This window comes from Desmodus rotundus, chromosome 10 (assembly GCF_022682495.2).
Source record: "Desmodus rotundus isolate HL8 chromosome 10, HLdesRot8A.1, whole genome shotgun sequence".
NCBI lineage: Eukaryota > Metazoa > Chordata > Mammalia > Chiroptera > Phyllostomidae > Desmodus > Desmodus rotundus.
The window spans coordinates 83,778,458-83,792,525 of record NC_071396.1 but is presented as its reverse complement, the minus strand read 5'-3'; the positions used below and the strand labels follow the sequence as shown (position 1 = coordinate 83,792,525).

At 42.6% G+C, this 14,068-nt stretch overlaps 1 protein-coding gene across 2 annotated transcripts in view; it reads left to right on the top strand.

Moving 5' to 3' along the window:
* Positions 1–1,561: 1,561 nt before the first annotated feature.
* Positions 1,562–14,068, top strand: part of KLHL14 (kelch like family member 14) — a 92,303-nt gene continuing 79,796 nt past the window's right edge. For both annotated transcript variants that reach the window (XM_024580597.3, XM_045188000.2), the window contains exon 1: positions 1,562–2,556. In XM_024580597.3, coding sequence (XP_024436365.1) covers positions 1,610–2,556 — 947 coding nt within the window. In that variant the 5' untranslated portion in view covers positions 1,562–1,609. The remainder of the gene's footprint in view (positions 2,557–14,068) is intronic.

The following is a 14,068-nucleotide window of genomic DNA, read 5'->3' as shown; positions in this document are numbered from 1 at the left end:
AGCCCAGTCTGGTATAAATAGGAAGCCGGCGATCCAGGACCGGCGCCAGGCAGGGCAGAGTGAGCCGCAGTGGAAGGGGCAGGTCCGGCGGGATCCCTCGGAGCCGGGCGACAGCGGCGGAGGTCCCCGGCTGGCGGGCGCGCGGGCGGAATGTGGGCAGAGGGTCCCTTTTCTGCTCAGCCCTAGAAGGTGCAATTACAGGTTAAGGACCTGGCATATCGATTTCGCCTAGCCTCCCCCATCCTGCCCTCCTTTGCCTAAACGTAGGCAGCTCAGACTTTTTACAGAAGTAGTTCCAGGGCCAGAGAAGTGGGGGTGCCCGAATGGGGGGGGGGGCTCTGGGGGCTGCACCGAGGGACTCGAAGGGAAACTGCGGTTGCGGCGACAGTGTGGATGGGATGCAGAGACCCCTCAAGGAACTGCGTCCCCCGCCCCCCCCATTAGACAGCCCCCTCCCCCAACACCTGCGTGTTAACTTGAACTTCTCACAGTTATTGGAGTTAAAGCCACTGCGCCAGGTGCCCGGGAGGGAGGACCGTCTACCCGAATCCCTCCTGCCTCTCGCTCTAAATGCGCCCCCGTAGCCCCACTTCCTCTCTCCTCATCTTCCTCCGTGCCGCCCTGCGAGGGGAGGGGAGACACTCGTTCGAACTTCTGCGCCTGGAAATGCGGAGGGCGGGGGAGAGGGGCTGGGGGCAGGGGGCTGGAGGGACCCTCCCGTCAGGTTTAAAGGTGTCTCTGGAAAATTAGTAAAACTGAGCGGTGACGGGGGAACCAACAGTTTGCGAAGCAGAGGAGCAGGCAGGGCCGGGGTGAGGGAAATGAGCTAGAATTGGTAAGGACAGCTCCCGCCTCTGCCGAGTCCACTGAGCTGGTCCTCGCCGCGCTCCGCTGCACTTTCTCGGGAGAAGAAAGGGCTTTATCTGCTCCCTCAGACTATTAACCCAGGAGTTTCTCGGGGCAGCACGGATAATCGAAAGGGTTCCCAGCTTTTGGAGGGCTAAGGATCGCCCACTCGCACGCTTGTCGGGCCCCCGTTCCTACCCCCCAAAACTGGACCAACTGCGAAACGCAAAGCTGCGGGCGCAAGTTGACCTGGAACCTCCTTCGTCGGTCGCCTCTGCACTCTCGGGGCACCCCTGGCTCCCCACTCCCCGGCCTCTCCCTTCATCCGGCCCGGCATGGACACAAGCCCACGAGGCGTCTCGGCCTCAGCCGCCACTTTGCCGTCGCTGCGGCCACCGCTGTCGCTGCCAAGAGCCGAGCCCGGGCGGTTTTAGGAAAGTGAGGGACGAAGTGTGTGGGCGGTGGCGAGAGGAGTAGCAGAGAGCAGAACGGGCGCCCGGACCCCAGACAGGGCCCTTCTGGTGGCGCTCGCGGATCCGGCGCCTTCAGACCTTCCCCCCAGGGTCGGGGTCCGGAGGCGCGCTGGGCTGGAGCCAAGCTGAGCACTGATTGTTGTTCTTCGCCCTCCCCTCCCCTCCACACCCTTCCCCACCCCGGCCACACCCCACCCCCTCCACTACCCTTCTCCTCTCTTTCCCATCCCCCACCCCTGTCTGCCAGGCTGGAGGAGGGTTTAAAGCCAGGTGCGCCGAGTCAGCTCGCCATGTCCAGATCCGGGGACAGGACATCCACCTTCGACCCCAGCCACAGCGACAACCTGCTGCACGGCCTCAACCTGCTTTGGAGGAAGCAGCTGTTTTGCGACGTGACCCTGACGGCCCAGGGCCAGCAGTTCCACTGCCACAAGGCCGTGCTGGCCTCCTGCTCGCAGTACTTCCGATCTCTCTTCTCCAGCCACCCCCCTCTCGGGGGAGGGGTCGGCGGCCAGGACGGCCTGGGGGCCCCCAAGGACCAGCAGCCGCAGCCGCAGCAGCAGGCGTCACAGCAACAGCAGCCGCCGCCACAGGAGGAGCCCGGGACTCCTTCCTCCTCCCCCGACGACAAGCTGCTGACCAGCCCCCGGGCCATCAACAACCTGGTGCTGCAGGGCTGTTCGTCCATTGGGCTGCGCCTGGTGCTCGAGTACCTCTACACGGCCAACGTGACCCTCTCCCTGGACACGGTGGAGGAGGTGCTGTCGGTCAGCAAGATCTTGCACATCCCCCAGGTCACCAAGCTCTGCGTGCAGTTCCTCAACGACCAGATCTCGGTGCAGAACTACAAGCAGGTGTGCAAGATCGCAGCGCTGCACGGCCTGGAGGAGACCAAGAAGCTGGCCAACAAGTACCTGGTGGAGGATGTGCTGCTGCTCAACTTCGAGGAGATGCGCGCCCTGCTGGACTCGCTGCCGCCCCCCGTGGAGTCGGAGCTGGCGCTCTTCCAGATGTCCGTGCTGTGGCTGGAGCACGACCGCGAGACCCGCATGCAGTACGCGCCCGACCTCATGAAGCGCCTCCGCTTCGCGCTCATCCCTGCCCCGGAGCTGGTGGAGCGGGTCCAGTCAGTAGATTTCATGCGCACGGACCCCGTCTGCCAGAAGCTGCTGCTGGACGCCATGAACTACCACCTGATGCCCTTCAGGCAGCACTGCAGGCAGAGCCTGGCCAGCAGGTAGGAGACCACAAAGAGGAGAGCTGGGGTGGAGGTGGGGAGAGAGGCCGGAGGGAGGGGAAGGGGTAGGGAAGAAGGGGGAGATGGGTAGGCTGGGCTGGAGGCTTGGGCAGGCTGAAAACAAACGTAAACAAACAATTCAGACTGTGTGAGGGAAAGTTGATATCTTAGTCCCTGAAAGGTCAACAGAGAACTGGTCTATAATAGCATCCCTAAGCACTAGAAAGCCCTCATTCTCAATATCCCCAGAGCCGGAAATGTGGGACTTGTGGACAGAAATTGACAGACAAGTGGAGCCAAAGGCCAGGGCAGTTAGAAGTGCAGCTTTGGAATCCTCTGTGTCCAGTCCTCCCTCCAAATCCAAATGAGCTTGCTTAAGGAAGTGGACTCTGCCTTGAGAAGTCTCCCGCCCCTTCGCCTCTTTTCCTGCCTTGGGTGCCTTGGGCCAGCAGAAGTGCCTGCTGTGCTCAGAGAAGAAAGCTTTCATTCTCGCTGTCAGGAGTTCAGGTTGTTTTCTGGGGGCTTTTTTAGTGCATGGGCTCAGTCCCCTTTGGAGGTAGAGCTCCAAAATGCTTTGTCTATTAGGGTCTCTACTGGAAATTGTAGCCTCACATGCACCAGCAAACTTTTCTATCTTATGGGAAGCCTTTCCTTTTCACTTTCAAAGTAGAGCAAAGCCAGAGGTTTCAGGGTATCAGAGTGAATCACACCTGCTGGCTCCCATCGCAAAGGAGAGCAAGTTGAAAATTAGGAGGGGGGGGGTCATCTAGCTTCTTAGGTCTGTGTGCCTGCTCAGAAGTCACAAAGAAGTTGGGGAGTTGTCGTTGTGGCTATTATTGTTATTTGGAATCTGTCCCTTGTGTGTATTGCAAATAGGATTTCAGGTCAAAGGGGAGAGAGAAAGGATGCTTTTAAAAATGCTACTGAGATTTTTTAAAAAGAAAAAGACTGTAGGATTTAACCATCGTGTTTTACTGGCTCCAATTTTAAAACCCTTTTCAAGGAGCCCAAGAATAGGGTTGCTTTCTCTTTATAGAAAAGAGAAGCAGTATCTTTTCAGCTTCTCATGATAAAATGTTATGATTGCAGAGGCCAGGCAGGCTACCCCAGGCTAATCCACTGAAGTGTTTCATGAGAAGTTACATGGTTTAAAATTCCATGATGGCATTTTCCCATTCAGAAGGATGTCAGAAGGATTGGGTCCACCGTGTGCAGCCTGGTGGAACTAAATGTTTATTTTTCCCATCGTGATGTTTCCACTAGTCCCAGATGACTGGACTTTCAAGAAATTGAAGATATTCTCTATAGCTGCTTAGGCAGCACTGGTGTTCAGGTGAGACCCACAGGAGGCCTGGGAAACCTTGACCTTAGGGACCTTGTAAGTTGGTTTTGCCATTATTTGTGAGAGCTGAGTTAATAAATTGTGGTGTCAAAAGATGATGGTAAGACAATAGCACAAGCAAGAATCCAAACCCCTGTGGGCTTGACTAGTGAACATAGAGTCCAAGTGAGAACAAGAATGTGGAATGTGTATTTATTTTATAAGGGTTTTTCATTTGTCTAGAGCTTACCATCAAAATGGTAAGCTTAGCGTGATGGGCAGATGTCACCACACAATGGGCACTGATGATTAATATTCTGTTATTTAGCCTTTATAACTTCTAAATGACCTACAAGTATACTTAAGTTAGCACAGGAAATACATACTGAGGATTCAGACAACATAGTTGTAGTTCTGGACATACATTTATTTGTATTTTTAAAAATATGTATTATCTATTATAAATTCAAAAACCCAGAAGGATGATAAAATTAAGATTTAAGTTGTTTTAAGAGTAATGTTTGGAAATAAGCATTATAAATTTGATCCAATAAATAATTTCTGAAGCCCTCCATGTACTTTTATCAAATAAGTATGTCTTAGGGTTCAGTGTTAGAAGAGTTGACTTTCAAAATGTAAAATCTATTTCCACCTTAGTCTGGATTCAGCACACCAGCTGGGGCCTGCTGGCTCTGCCCTGGTGGAAGGCTGAGATGCCAGGCTGCCTGGCCCTGGGATGACACCTTCCAGCTTCACTGGGCCATGTCATTTAAAGGATATGTGCTGGTGTCTAACCTCTGAATGCGTACAAGTGTCATGGATGCGGCAAGAATCTGATACTCATGTGTAGGAAGAAACTGTATTTTCCTTTAAACACAGAAAATAGTTCATGTGAACCTACTGTTGATCTCAAATTAACATAATTTAGGTTTTGTTAGAGTATTGATAACTTTAGTCATTTAATTTGTAGGTACTAATAACATTATTCTAATGTTAATTCACAGAAAGAATGCAAGAATGATCGTCAAGTTCTTAACTTTAACATGGCAATCAATAGCTTTATATCAGACTATTATTAGAGTATGAGCATAATGTAGAAATGTTCTTCCAGCCTTACATGTGACTCGACAGAGAGAGAAATGTGTTCAACAATTGTTTCTGCAATTGCATCACTTTTATTGAAGACAGTTGAATGGAAAGGCATTCATTATATTTATTACTTTTTGTCCACCTGTAGTTCTTAAAGTCTAAATATAAAAAAGTTCCTCAAATTCAGAAAAGGGGTTGGAAAATTAAAATTGACCAGATAGTTGGAATAATAACAACATATAAACAAATAGAATAACTTCAAAGAAAATTTACTTGTTATGAATATGTTATCTATAGGAAACAGGCCTATTAATATAAAAAAATTTAACCATGTTTATAAATATTATTAAATAATTTTCAATTTTTATTAAGTCCAGAAAGATAAAGCAACACAATTATAAAGACTTTATAAATACTCAAGTTAATTTTTAATTTTTGCTCTAGTGGCTTCATTTTTTTCTAAGTAGATCATTTATGCTCAGATTCATATTTTATTTTAGCAGACTAAACATTACGGATAATAAATTAAAAATAAGAGACTTATTTTCATATATTCAAATATATACGTAACTAATTTAAAACAAGACTCGAGTAGACAAAAGCAAAATAGTTTGAAGTATTGTTTCTTTGTTACTATTGTTTTGTCTTACTGCAAGAAATACAAAACTTAAGAAATAAGTTCTTGAAAAAGTTTTGGAAGAGTCATTATTAAGAATTTCTAAAGCATGAAAATTTAATTTAATAAAGGGATATGATATGCAATATAGAACATTAAGAAGTAAACATCAGAAAATTTAATAGTCTAAGTTTATCTTAAGTAACCCAAAGTTTCTTTTTGATTTGTATTTTTCTAATTTTAATGCATAATTTAGTAATTGTCCCAAATAAATCAAATTGGACTGGACTAATTAACTTCTCTTTTATGTTTTCATTGCATCTCACAATGTACCAGTTAAATAAATGCTTATTGAAAGCTGAAGGAGTTAAGATTATAAAATAAAAAAGCCCCAGCGTTGCGCTTCACCAATATCCTTCTCAATCTATGTTACTATCGTACATGACAAAAATCCATTGAACCTCCTCCAGAAAAACACCTGTAGTAGAAATGCATTCATGAGAATGATTACATTTTTTAAAACATTTAACCACCAGCTGTTAGAGTCCCATGTGGAGTTCTGTATTAGAATATAGTTTTTAAGATACTGTATTTTATAGAAAATAGAAGACTACCTTATAAAGATTTCACTTTCTACAAAACAGAGCCTATTTAAAGATTTCACATAAATTAATGTAAAAATCTATTTAAACATCAGGAGTACTAATTATCTATTTGCTAAAAGGGCCTGCAATTATTAAAAAGCCATTAGATTTGCTAACACACAGTTTTATTTCTGTCTTGGGTGTTTAGAAAGTGTTGCTCTAAAGGTAATACAATATTTTCTATTGGCTCTCTTTCTAAGAACTGAATAACAACCTTAACAAAACAAACTAATCTTGTACCTATGCGTTCTCTAAATTGTTACCTCACTTTATACCAATTTTATACCCTCAGATTAGAAGTTGTTAGGTAGTTAGATTTTCTTTCAGAATTTACTCAACCGTTCAGAATACAATTTGTTTACTATATGAAACAGGACCATTGATTACAAAATTATCTCCTATACCACAGGTGTGGGAGACAAATTGTTGTATCCTGCAGTCAAAAGGCAATTAGAGTAGATATTAATATATTGTGTTGGCGAGGAGGACATACTGACAAAAGTGGACATGTTCACGTTTTAATTTTGCTTATATTTTTCCCATATTTAGGAACATGTGGAGGGTTACTTAGTATCTTAGCTAATTTCTAAGTATCTCAATTTTCCTGACATAAAAATGTAGCAAAAAATGTTACTTTATTTAGAACAGCTATACTTCATACGAGGTGATTGTTCTGAGTATTTTACATGTTAACTCACTTAATGCTCATACTAGTTCTGAGTGATGGGTACCATCGTAAGCTTCACTCTGTAGATGGGAAAACTGGTGCACAGAGAAGTTCAGCATTTTGTCAATAACTGCACAGCTGCTAAGTAGCGGAGCCAAAGTCTGAGTGCAGACAATAACTGCAAAGTCTGAGTGTGGCTCTTGAGTCTCTGTTCCCATCCATGGTGCTTGCTCTCACTCTGCTGCTCTCTGTGCTAGGGTATGAGCTGGTGATTGTTCTTAGAGTTCTATAGAGACAGAACTAAGACTTTCCTTTTAAAAAGAAGCTTGTGAGGGTTAAATATTAATGTATCTGGCTTTAAGAGAAGTTAAGGAGAGGTATTGTTCTAAGCTTGGGGCTGACATTTTTTTTCCTGTAAAAGGCCAAATAGTAATTATTTTTGGCTTGCAGAGGGCAGGGGGAGGCAGGTTGTCACACGATCTCTGTTGTAACCACTCTTCCCTTGTAGCACAAAAGCAGCCATGGAAATACATTAATGAATGGGCATGGCTGGGTGACAATAAAATGTCATTTGTATACACAAAATTTCATGTATGTTTCACATGTCATGAAATATTATTCTCCTTTTGATTTTTTTTCAACCATTTAAGAATGTGAAAACCATCCTGTCTGTGTGGGCTGCTTAAAAACAGGAGGCAGGCTGGGTTTTTTCCCATTTTTTCAAAGTTTGCTTACCCCCATTCTTGGCCATCACTAAACAAAATGGACACAAAATTTTGTCCTTTTTCTAGTGGAAAGAGTCCTAATGATCTTTTTCCATACACTTGGAGAGAATTCAAGACTAAATAATTCTATATTGCCAAGTTAGAATTTCAACTTCCCATAATAAGACTTAAAAATTTAAATAGTAATTCCAGGGCAGTAAATAGTGATTCATTAAAAACAGTGAATGAGTTACTCATTTTTCCAAGCATATAGATGCTTGGATACAGAACCAAGTATAATAGATTGGTCAGTATTCAGAATAGTGTTAAATATTACTTCCATGGTATTTTAATAATTTCTAGTTGGAAATCAGAGTAGCCAGGTACATGTTACACACTGCTCTCTTTGATTGACGTGCATATATTCAGCAAATAATCTAGGCATATAAATGAACATGTGAACAATTATTTTTCTAAATGCCAACCTGTATTTCCAGCTGCCTGGATCAAAGGGCATGTGTTGCTAGCACTGCTGCCCTCTGAGTGACTCAGCTGGGTTGAGTACAGTGTGTCTGTAGGGAGCTCCCTGCTTTGTGCTCAGGGGGTAGCTCTGGAGGGGCACTCATGCCGTTGTGGGTCTGGCCTGTGTGTTTACTCCCCCACTAGACAGTGACTGCTCTGAAAATTTCTAACGAAAGCACTTAACTCCCTGCCTGATCTTGACCCAAAAATGTGAGTTCAATATGAATTGGAATTTGTCTTAAATACAACTGAGGTCAATACTCTAGGATCTGGCTGAGCTCAGTATGGGAGGTAAGCCGAAATTCTTTCACACTGGTCTGCCATAATTAGTTATTAGTTCTGCGATTAAGGGGTTAAATAACGAGATTGCTGAGTTTTGTCCCTACGGTATGGACTTACTAAAAAATAGAATGGGCCAATATGTTTTAAATAAATCAATAAGAACTTTCAGTTTAACCACTGAAAAAATGATTGTGAAAATCAAACAAAGCAAAACAAAGCCTTGAAACTTTGATATAAACCAAAAGGTTCCTGCCCCCACCCCTAGATTTCTGTGCACTGCAGGGCTAGAATGCTATCGGCTTCGTTTCTGCGAGGGCAGGAGAAAGCTATCTGTGTGAGTGACATACAGGTCACGAATACAACAGGTAGCAGCCAGAATTACCAAAATGCTTGTGCATTTTAATAACATAAAGCAAAATTATTCTCATTGGAAATTTATTCTGTTTATATTTGTTTCAAGAAAGCCATTTGAACAATTGTTGTGCCATAAATGTTTATACCTTCTGTTATTCATTTAGAATTTCAGAAAATATATTTATTGTCAGGTCCTTTCCATTAACTTCCAAAAGAATTCATGATGCAGGAGTTACTGATGACTGCTTTAAAACAAACAAAAAAACAAATAAACGCTATTATGATGGAAGCTAGAGAGTGAGTTAACCAGGGAAAGGACTCTCAGTTGTAACACAGATGACACAGTGAATATGTCCATTTTACTGTAAACATCAGAATTAATACTAGTGAAAATAGTGTTACTAGTGAACTGTGTGCATCATTAGAGGCAGAAAGATACTAGACTAAGTCTGCAATAGTAAAGAAATGAAAATAGAAACTATTTATGATGTGAAGAAAGAAAATAAATCACAGGAAAATGAAAAGAGGAGAAAAACAGGCAGTAAGGAAAAGGCAATAAAATATGGGAAATCAAATAAATTATTAAGAGATAAGCAATTTGAAAAAGAAAAGGAAATAGTACTTAGAGAAGGATGGGCAAAGAAATTCTCGAACTTGGAGAGTAGGTGTTCAATATTTTTTAGACAAATAATTACAAATTTAGAAGCATTTAAATCACTAAATACCCATCTTTTATAATTTAGAGTTAAACATGGAATTCCATTAAAAGGAAACACAGTCCGCAAAAGAAAATATAAAGTGTTTGCAAAAGAAAAAAAAGGTCAATCATGGTAACTTCACTCCTATAATTTGATTCAGTTCAATAATTATGTATTTGTAATATGAGTTAATCAAGACGTTTAATAGGAAGCTCTTTGTTCTTGGGCTGAATGCAGCATTTTCAGAAGTGTCAGGGTTCAAAGGGGACAGCCTGTTATGCCAAGAAGAGGAAATGAAAATATTACTACGTTCTTTGTAAAATCATCTTAATTCCCAGTGTAATTAGAACCGAGAGCAGAACTGAGTAAAAGGGGGCCTTCACAACCTTGGGCAGCTTTTCTAAACCTGTACCCATGACCGTGTCATGCCTGCAGTGGGAGCTTGAGATGATGCATTGCAATTTGTCACTAACAAGAAGTTCTGCTATTGAATAGCCCCCAAATTTGTACTGAGCTTGTATAATGCGCCAAGCCCTGTGCTAGGTTCTGAGATACAGAGTTGAGTAAGACAGACACATTCCTGACTTCATGTAGTTTACAGTGCAGGGAAAAAGAGGACATAATTACACAAGTTAACCAGAGTGGTAACGCATGCTAGAGATTGGAAGCATGCGATGTGCTAGGAGACAGTAAGTGCTGTCGCAGAGTGCTGCAACCTTGTCAGAGTGGCCACAGACTTTCTCTACAGAAGGGGTTAAGATGAGCCTTGAAAGATGAGATACCCAGGTAGTGGGTCTAGGGGAAGACAGCGCATGCAGCTGGGGAAAGCACAAGCCAAGGGACCAGAACGTACATGAGCATCTAGGCAGAAAAGAGTTTGGTGCATTCCAGGAACTGAAAGGAGGTGCATGTGGTTAGAGACTGAGCAGGAAGTATTGTCCAAATCATGGAGTGATTGGTAGGCTCTGCTAAGGATTATCCCTCCCATGGATGAATTCCACAGTGCAAAATTCAGCATGTTTTTTACCTTCAAAATCATAAACCCAAATGTATGTTGTACCTCCACATTGGCTGAGTCCTACATCCGTGAAATGGGTTAGTTATGGTTCTACCTACTGGCATTTTGGTAACAATCAGCTGAGATAAAGAAAAATTATATAAACAGAAAATGGTCTTTAAAATTAATTTGTTATTAATTTTAAAAGATATGTTAAGCGAAGTGGACCTGAATACACATTTTCTGGTCAAGAAAAACTGTGAACGTAGCTGGGATTCCACTGATAGCACAAAATTCATAAAGCCAGGACAATGGGGTTGAAGGGATCCCAAAGGGGACCACAAGGGCATCAGAAAGAAGTGGGAAAATTAGAATTTCTCCCTGCTATCTGCAATTTATATTTAATTCTTTAAAAAGAAAGTGATGGCCTTTTTCACTGTTAAAGTCTTTCAATCCATCCTTTGATAGAAGAGAGTCCCTCCTCTTTTTAATCTCATTAACTCAAGCTCAGAGATTTCCTTTGCTGCTGCTCCCAGCGCCTCCCACATCCCTGTGCCTGGGTCTCTGCTCCCAGCGCGCCTGCCAGCGGGCTGGTAAATTGCCCCTGCCCAGGGACTCCGAACTTCCGCAGCTCAGCTGGGCCGCCGTATGGAGACTGGCGCACTGGAGGCTGCAGAGAAGTGAACTGAAGAATCACAGTCGGTTTCACTTCCCCGCCTTATGTGCCTTCAGGTGCCTCTGAAGACAGACGAGGCCAGTGAAATGGAGAAGAGGAGAAAGAAAGCACTGATATTAAAGAAGAAAGAGCCCTTTAAAATAGAGAGGCATTGTTGAAAAATGTGGAGAGATGGATGTATGTGTATCCACAGTCAACATGCATATCGTTGGGTTCCACCTTTAAATGCGCTGTACAGTGACTTCTGAGATGTGTGTTTATCAGATAAGGTCTATTTTTTGTGTGAGGGTGGGTGTGGAACAGTCGTCGATTTCACAGTCTGGCACTGAGTGAGGAATTATTGGGTTGGGAAGGTCAATTTTTTTGCCAAAAATGAAAATAGTCATATTTATAAATCCTGCTTAGAACAAAGCAGCAGACCACTGTCTGGTCCTGATTTTTAGCACCCTTCAAAACCACCCACATCAGACACCACAGGCAAATGGAAGAGATTAGGAGAGGGAATGCATAATCTGTGTGAGTCAGAAAGGGAAACTTTAAAGAAAAAATTTCAGTGTTTTAAAGATGCACACTAGGACCTCAGCACTTTCTACCTCACACGCATTAACAAGGGCTCATCGATACTACCAGGGATCCAGCCAATATTGGTGTATTAGAGAGGCAGAAGTGTGTGCCTCGAAGCACAGACCAATTTGGTGGATTGGTTACTATGACAACTGTACCACTATTGTCAGTGGCAATTCCTGTAATCTCCCTGTTTTAAGGTTTTCGCAAGTGTTCACTCCAAAATGCCAGTTGTAGGCAGGCACTACAAAGTCAAGCAAGTAGATATAGACATAAATATAGACGCAGATACAGATAGAGATATATGCATGAGAGAGAGAATATGGCATAATAGGTACAAATAAAAAGGTGATGTTATAATGCAAATATCTTAAACAGTTCTACTGCATAGAAATGAAGACCTAACAGTCAGACAGATGCAGGTCAAACCCCATCTTGACCACTTACAAGCTGGCTTTCCTTTGGTAATTTATTTAACCTATTTTCGGTTTTCAGACTGCTTACCTATAAAATGTACATAATAATACCCACCTCATTAAGACAATTCTGAATATTGGAAGGATTTGTGTATAACACATCATAGTCCCTGGGTGTGAATACTTAATCAATAGTTTTTATTTTTATAGGAGTGGTTTTGTTTATATATAATTGCCTTTCTATTCACTTGTGAAGACTCCCAATTCCGTACAGTATGTTCATTCTGGAGCTGGATCCCCACAGCTTGAGTCCCAAGTGCTGATCTAACAGGCATAACGTTTCTGCTGACAGCGTCTGTTTGACCCACCTGTGACCAGTCCTGCAGTCTGTTCCACCCCCTTGATTTACCCGTCAGCAATTGGGACAGTGAGAAAAACCACGGTGGATTCAGAGTAAACACTTTATTGAGATATAATTTGCATCCCATTCAATTCGCTCATTTAAAATGTATAACCTAATGGTTTTAGTATATTCACAGAGTTATATAGCCACAATCACAATTAATTTTAGACCGTTTTTATCACCTCCCGAAAGGCCCCATACCTGTAAGCAATCAGCCTCCACTTCCGCTGCCCGACACCCACAGCCCTAGGCAACCACTAATCTACTTTCTGTCTCCACAGATCCACAGATTTGCTTATTCGTTAGATTTCATATAAATGGAAGCACACAATATGTGGTATTTCGACTGACTCCTTTCATGTAGCTTGATGTTTTTAAAGTTCAGCCGTGTTGTAGCTTGTAGCACTTCATTTCTTTTTATGGCTAACCAGTATTCAGCTGTATGGATGTACCACATTTTCTTTACTCATCAGTGTTGGACATTTGGGTTCTTTCCACTTTGGGCTGTTATGAATAATGCTGCTATGAACTTTCACATACAAGTTTGAGTGGACATATGTTTTCATTTCTCGTGGGCATATACCTAGAAATGGAATTTCTGTGTCATGTGGTATACAGTTAACACTGAACAAATGTTTAAGCTTTTGAGGATAATTTTCCAAAGCAGCTGCACCATTGTGCATTCTCACCAGCAGTATGTAAAGGTTCTGATTTCTCCACATCCTTGCCAACCCTTATTATCAGAATTTTAGACTATAGCTATTCTGATGGATATGAAGTGTTATCTCATTGTGGTTTGCATTTCACTAGTGACTAGTGATGTTGAGCATCTCTTCAGGTGCTTATTGGCCACTTTTATTTATTTAATTATTTAGGAAAAATGTCTTTAAAATCTTTGGCTTTTTTTCCGTTGGGGTTTTGGGGTTTTTTGGTCTTTTTTTTACTGAGTTGTGAGAGTCTTCAGAGCATTTCTAGTGGGGTTTCTTGTGGCTCCTAGATCACAGCTGGGGCCGCCTTCTGCAGGAATCCGCAGTTCTATTTGATAAAAATGAAAATACATGTAGATATACATTGGAAAATTCTCCAGATACTTTTATATGGCACATATGTCTATTATTAAAAATGTTGGTGTTTGGTGTTTGGTGGTTGATTTTGCCGTCATTTGTTTTCTTTGTGTGATTATTTGGGCTTTATTCTGAGTTAGGCATGTATTTCTTATGTGATAGTCTGGACTTGGTGTAGCAAATCTTTTACTCAAAGAAAAAATAACCATTAAGCTATTTGCTTCAATTTTCTTAAAGGCACATAAGGAAGTTTTTATTCAAACTATGTTTATACAATAATTATTTTAGGGAAATAAGATAAAACTCTTTGACTGCCAAGACAGTGATAACTCATAAGAATCACGGCAGGATAAGGAGAATATGTCAAAAAAAAAAAAAAAAAAGCAAACCTAAGGACAGACAGCCTCAGTTGAAAGAGAATGCGCAGTGTCCCTTACCGGGTTCAGCAGGAAGCAGCCCAGCCAGGGAGTTTCAGTCACAGCTGAGATTCAGCTG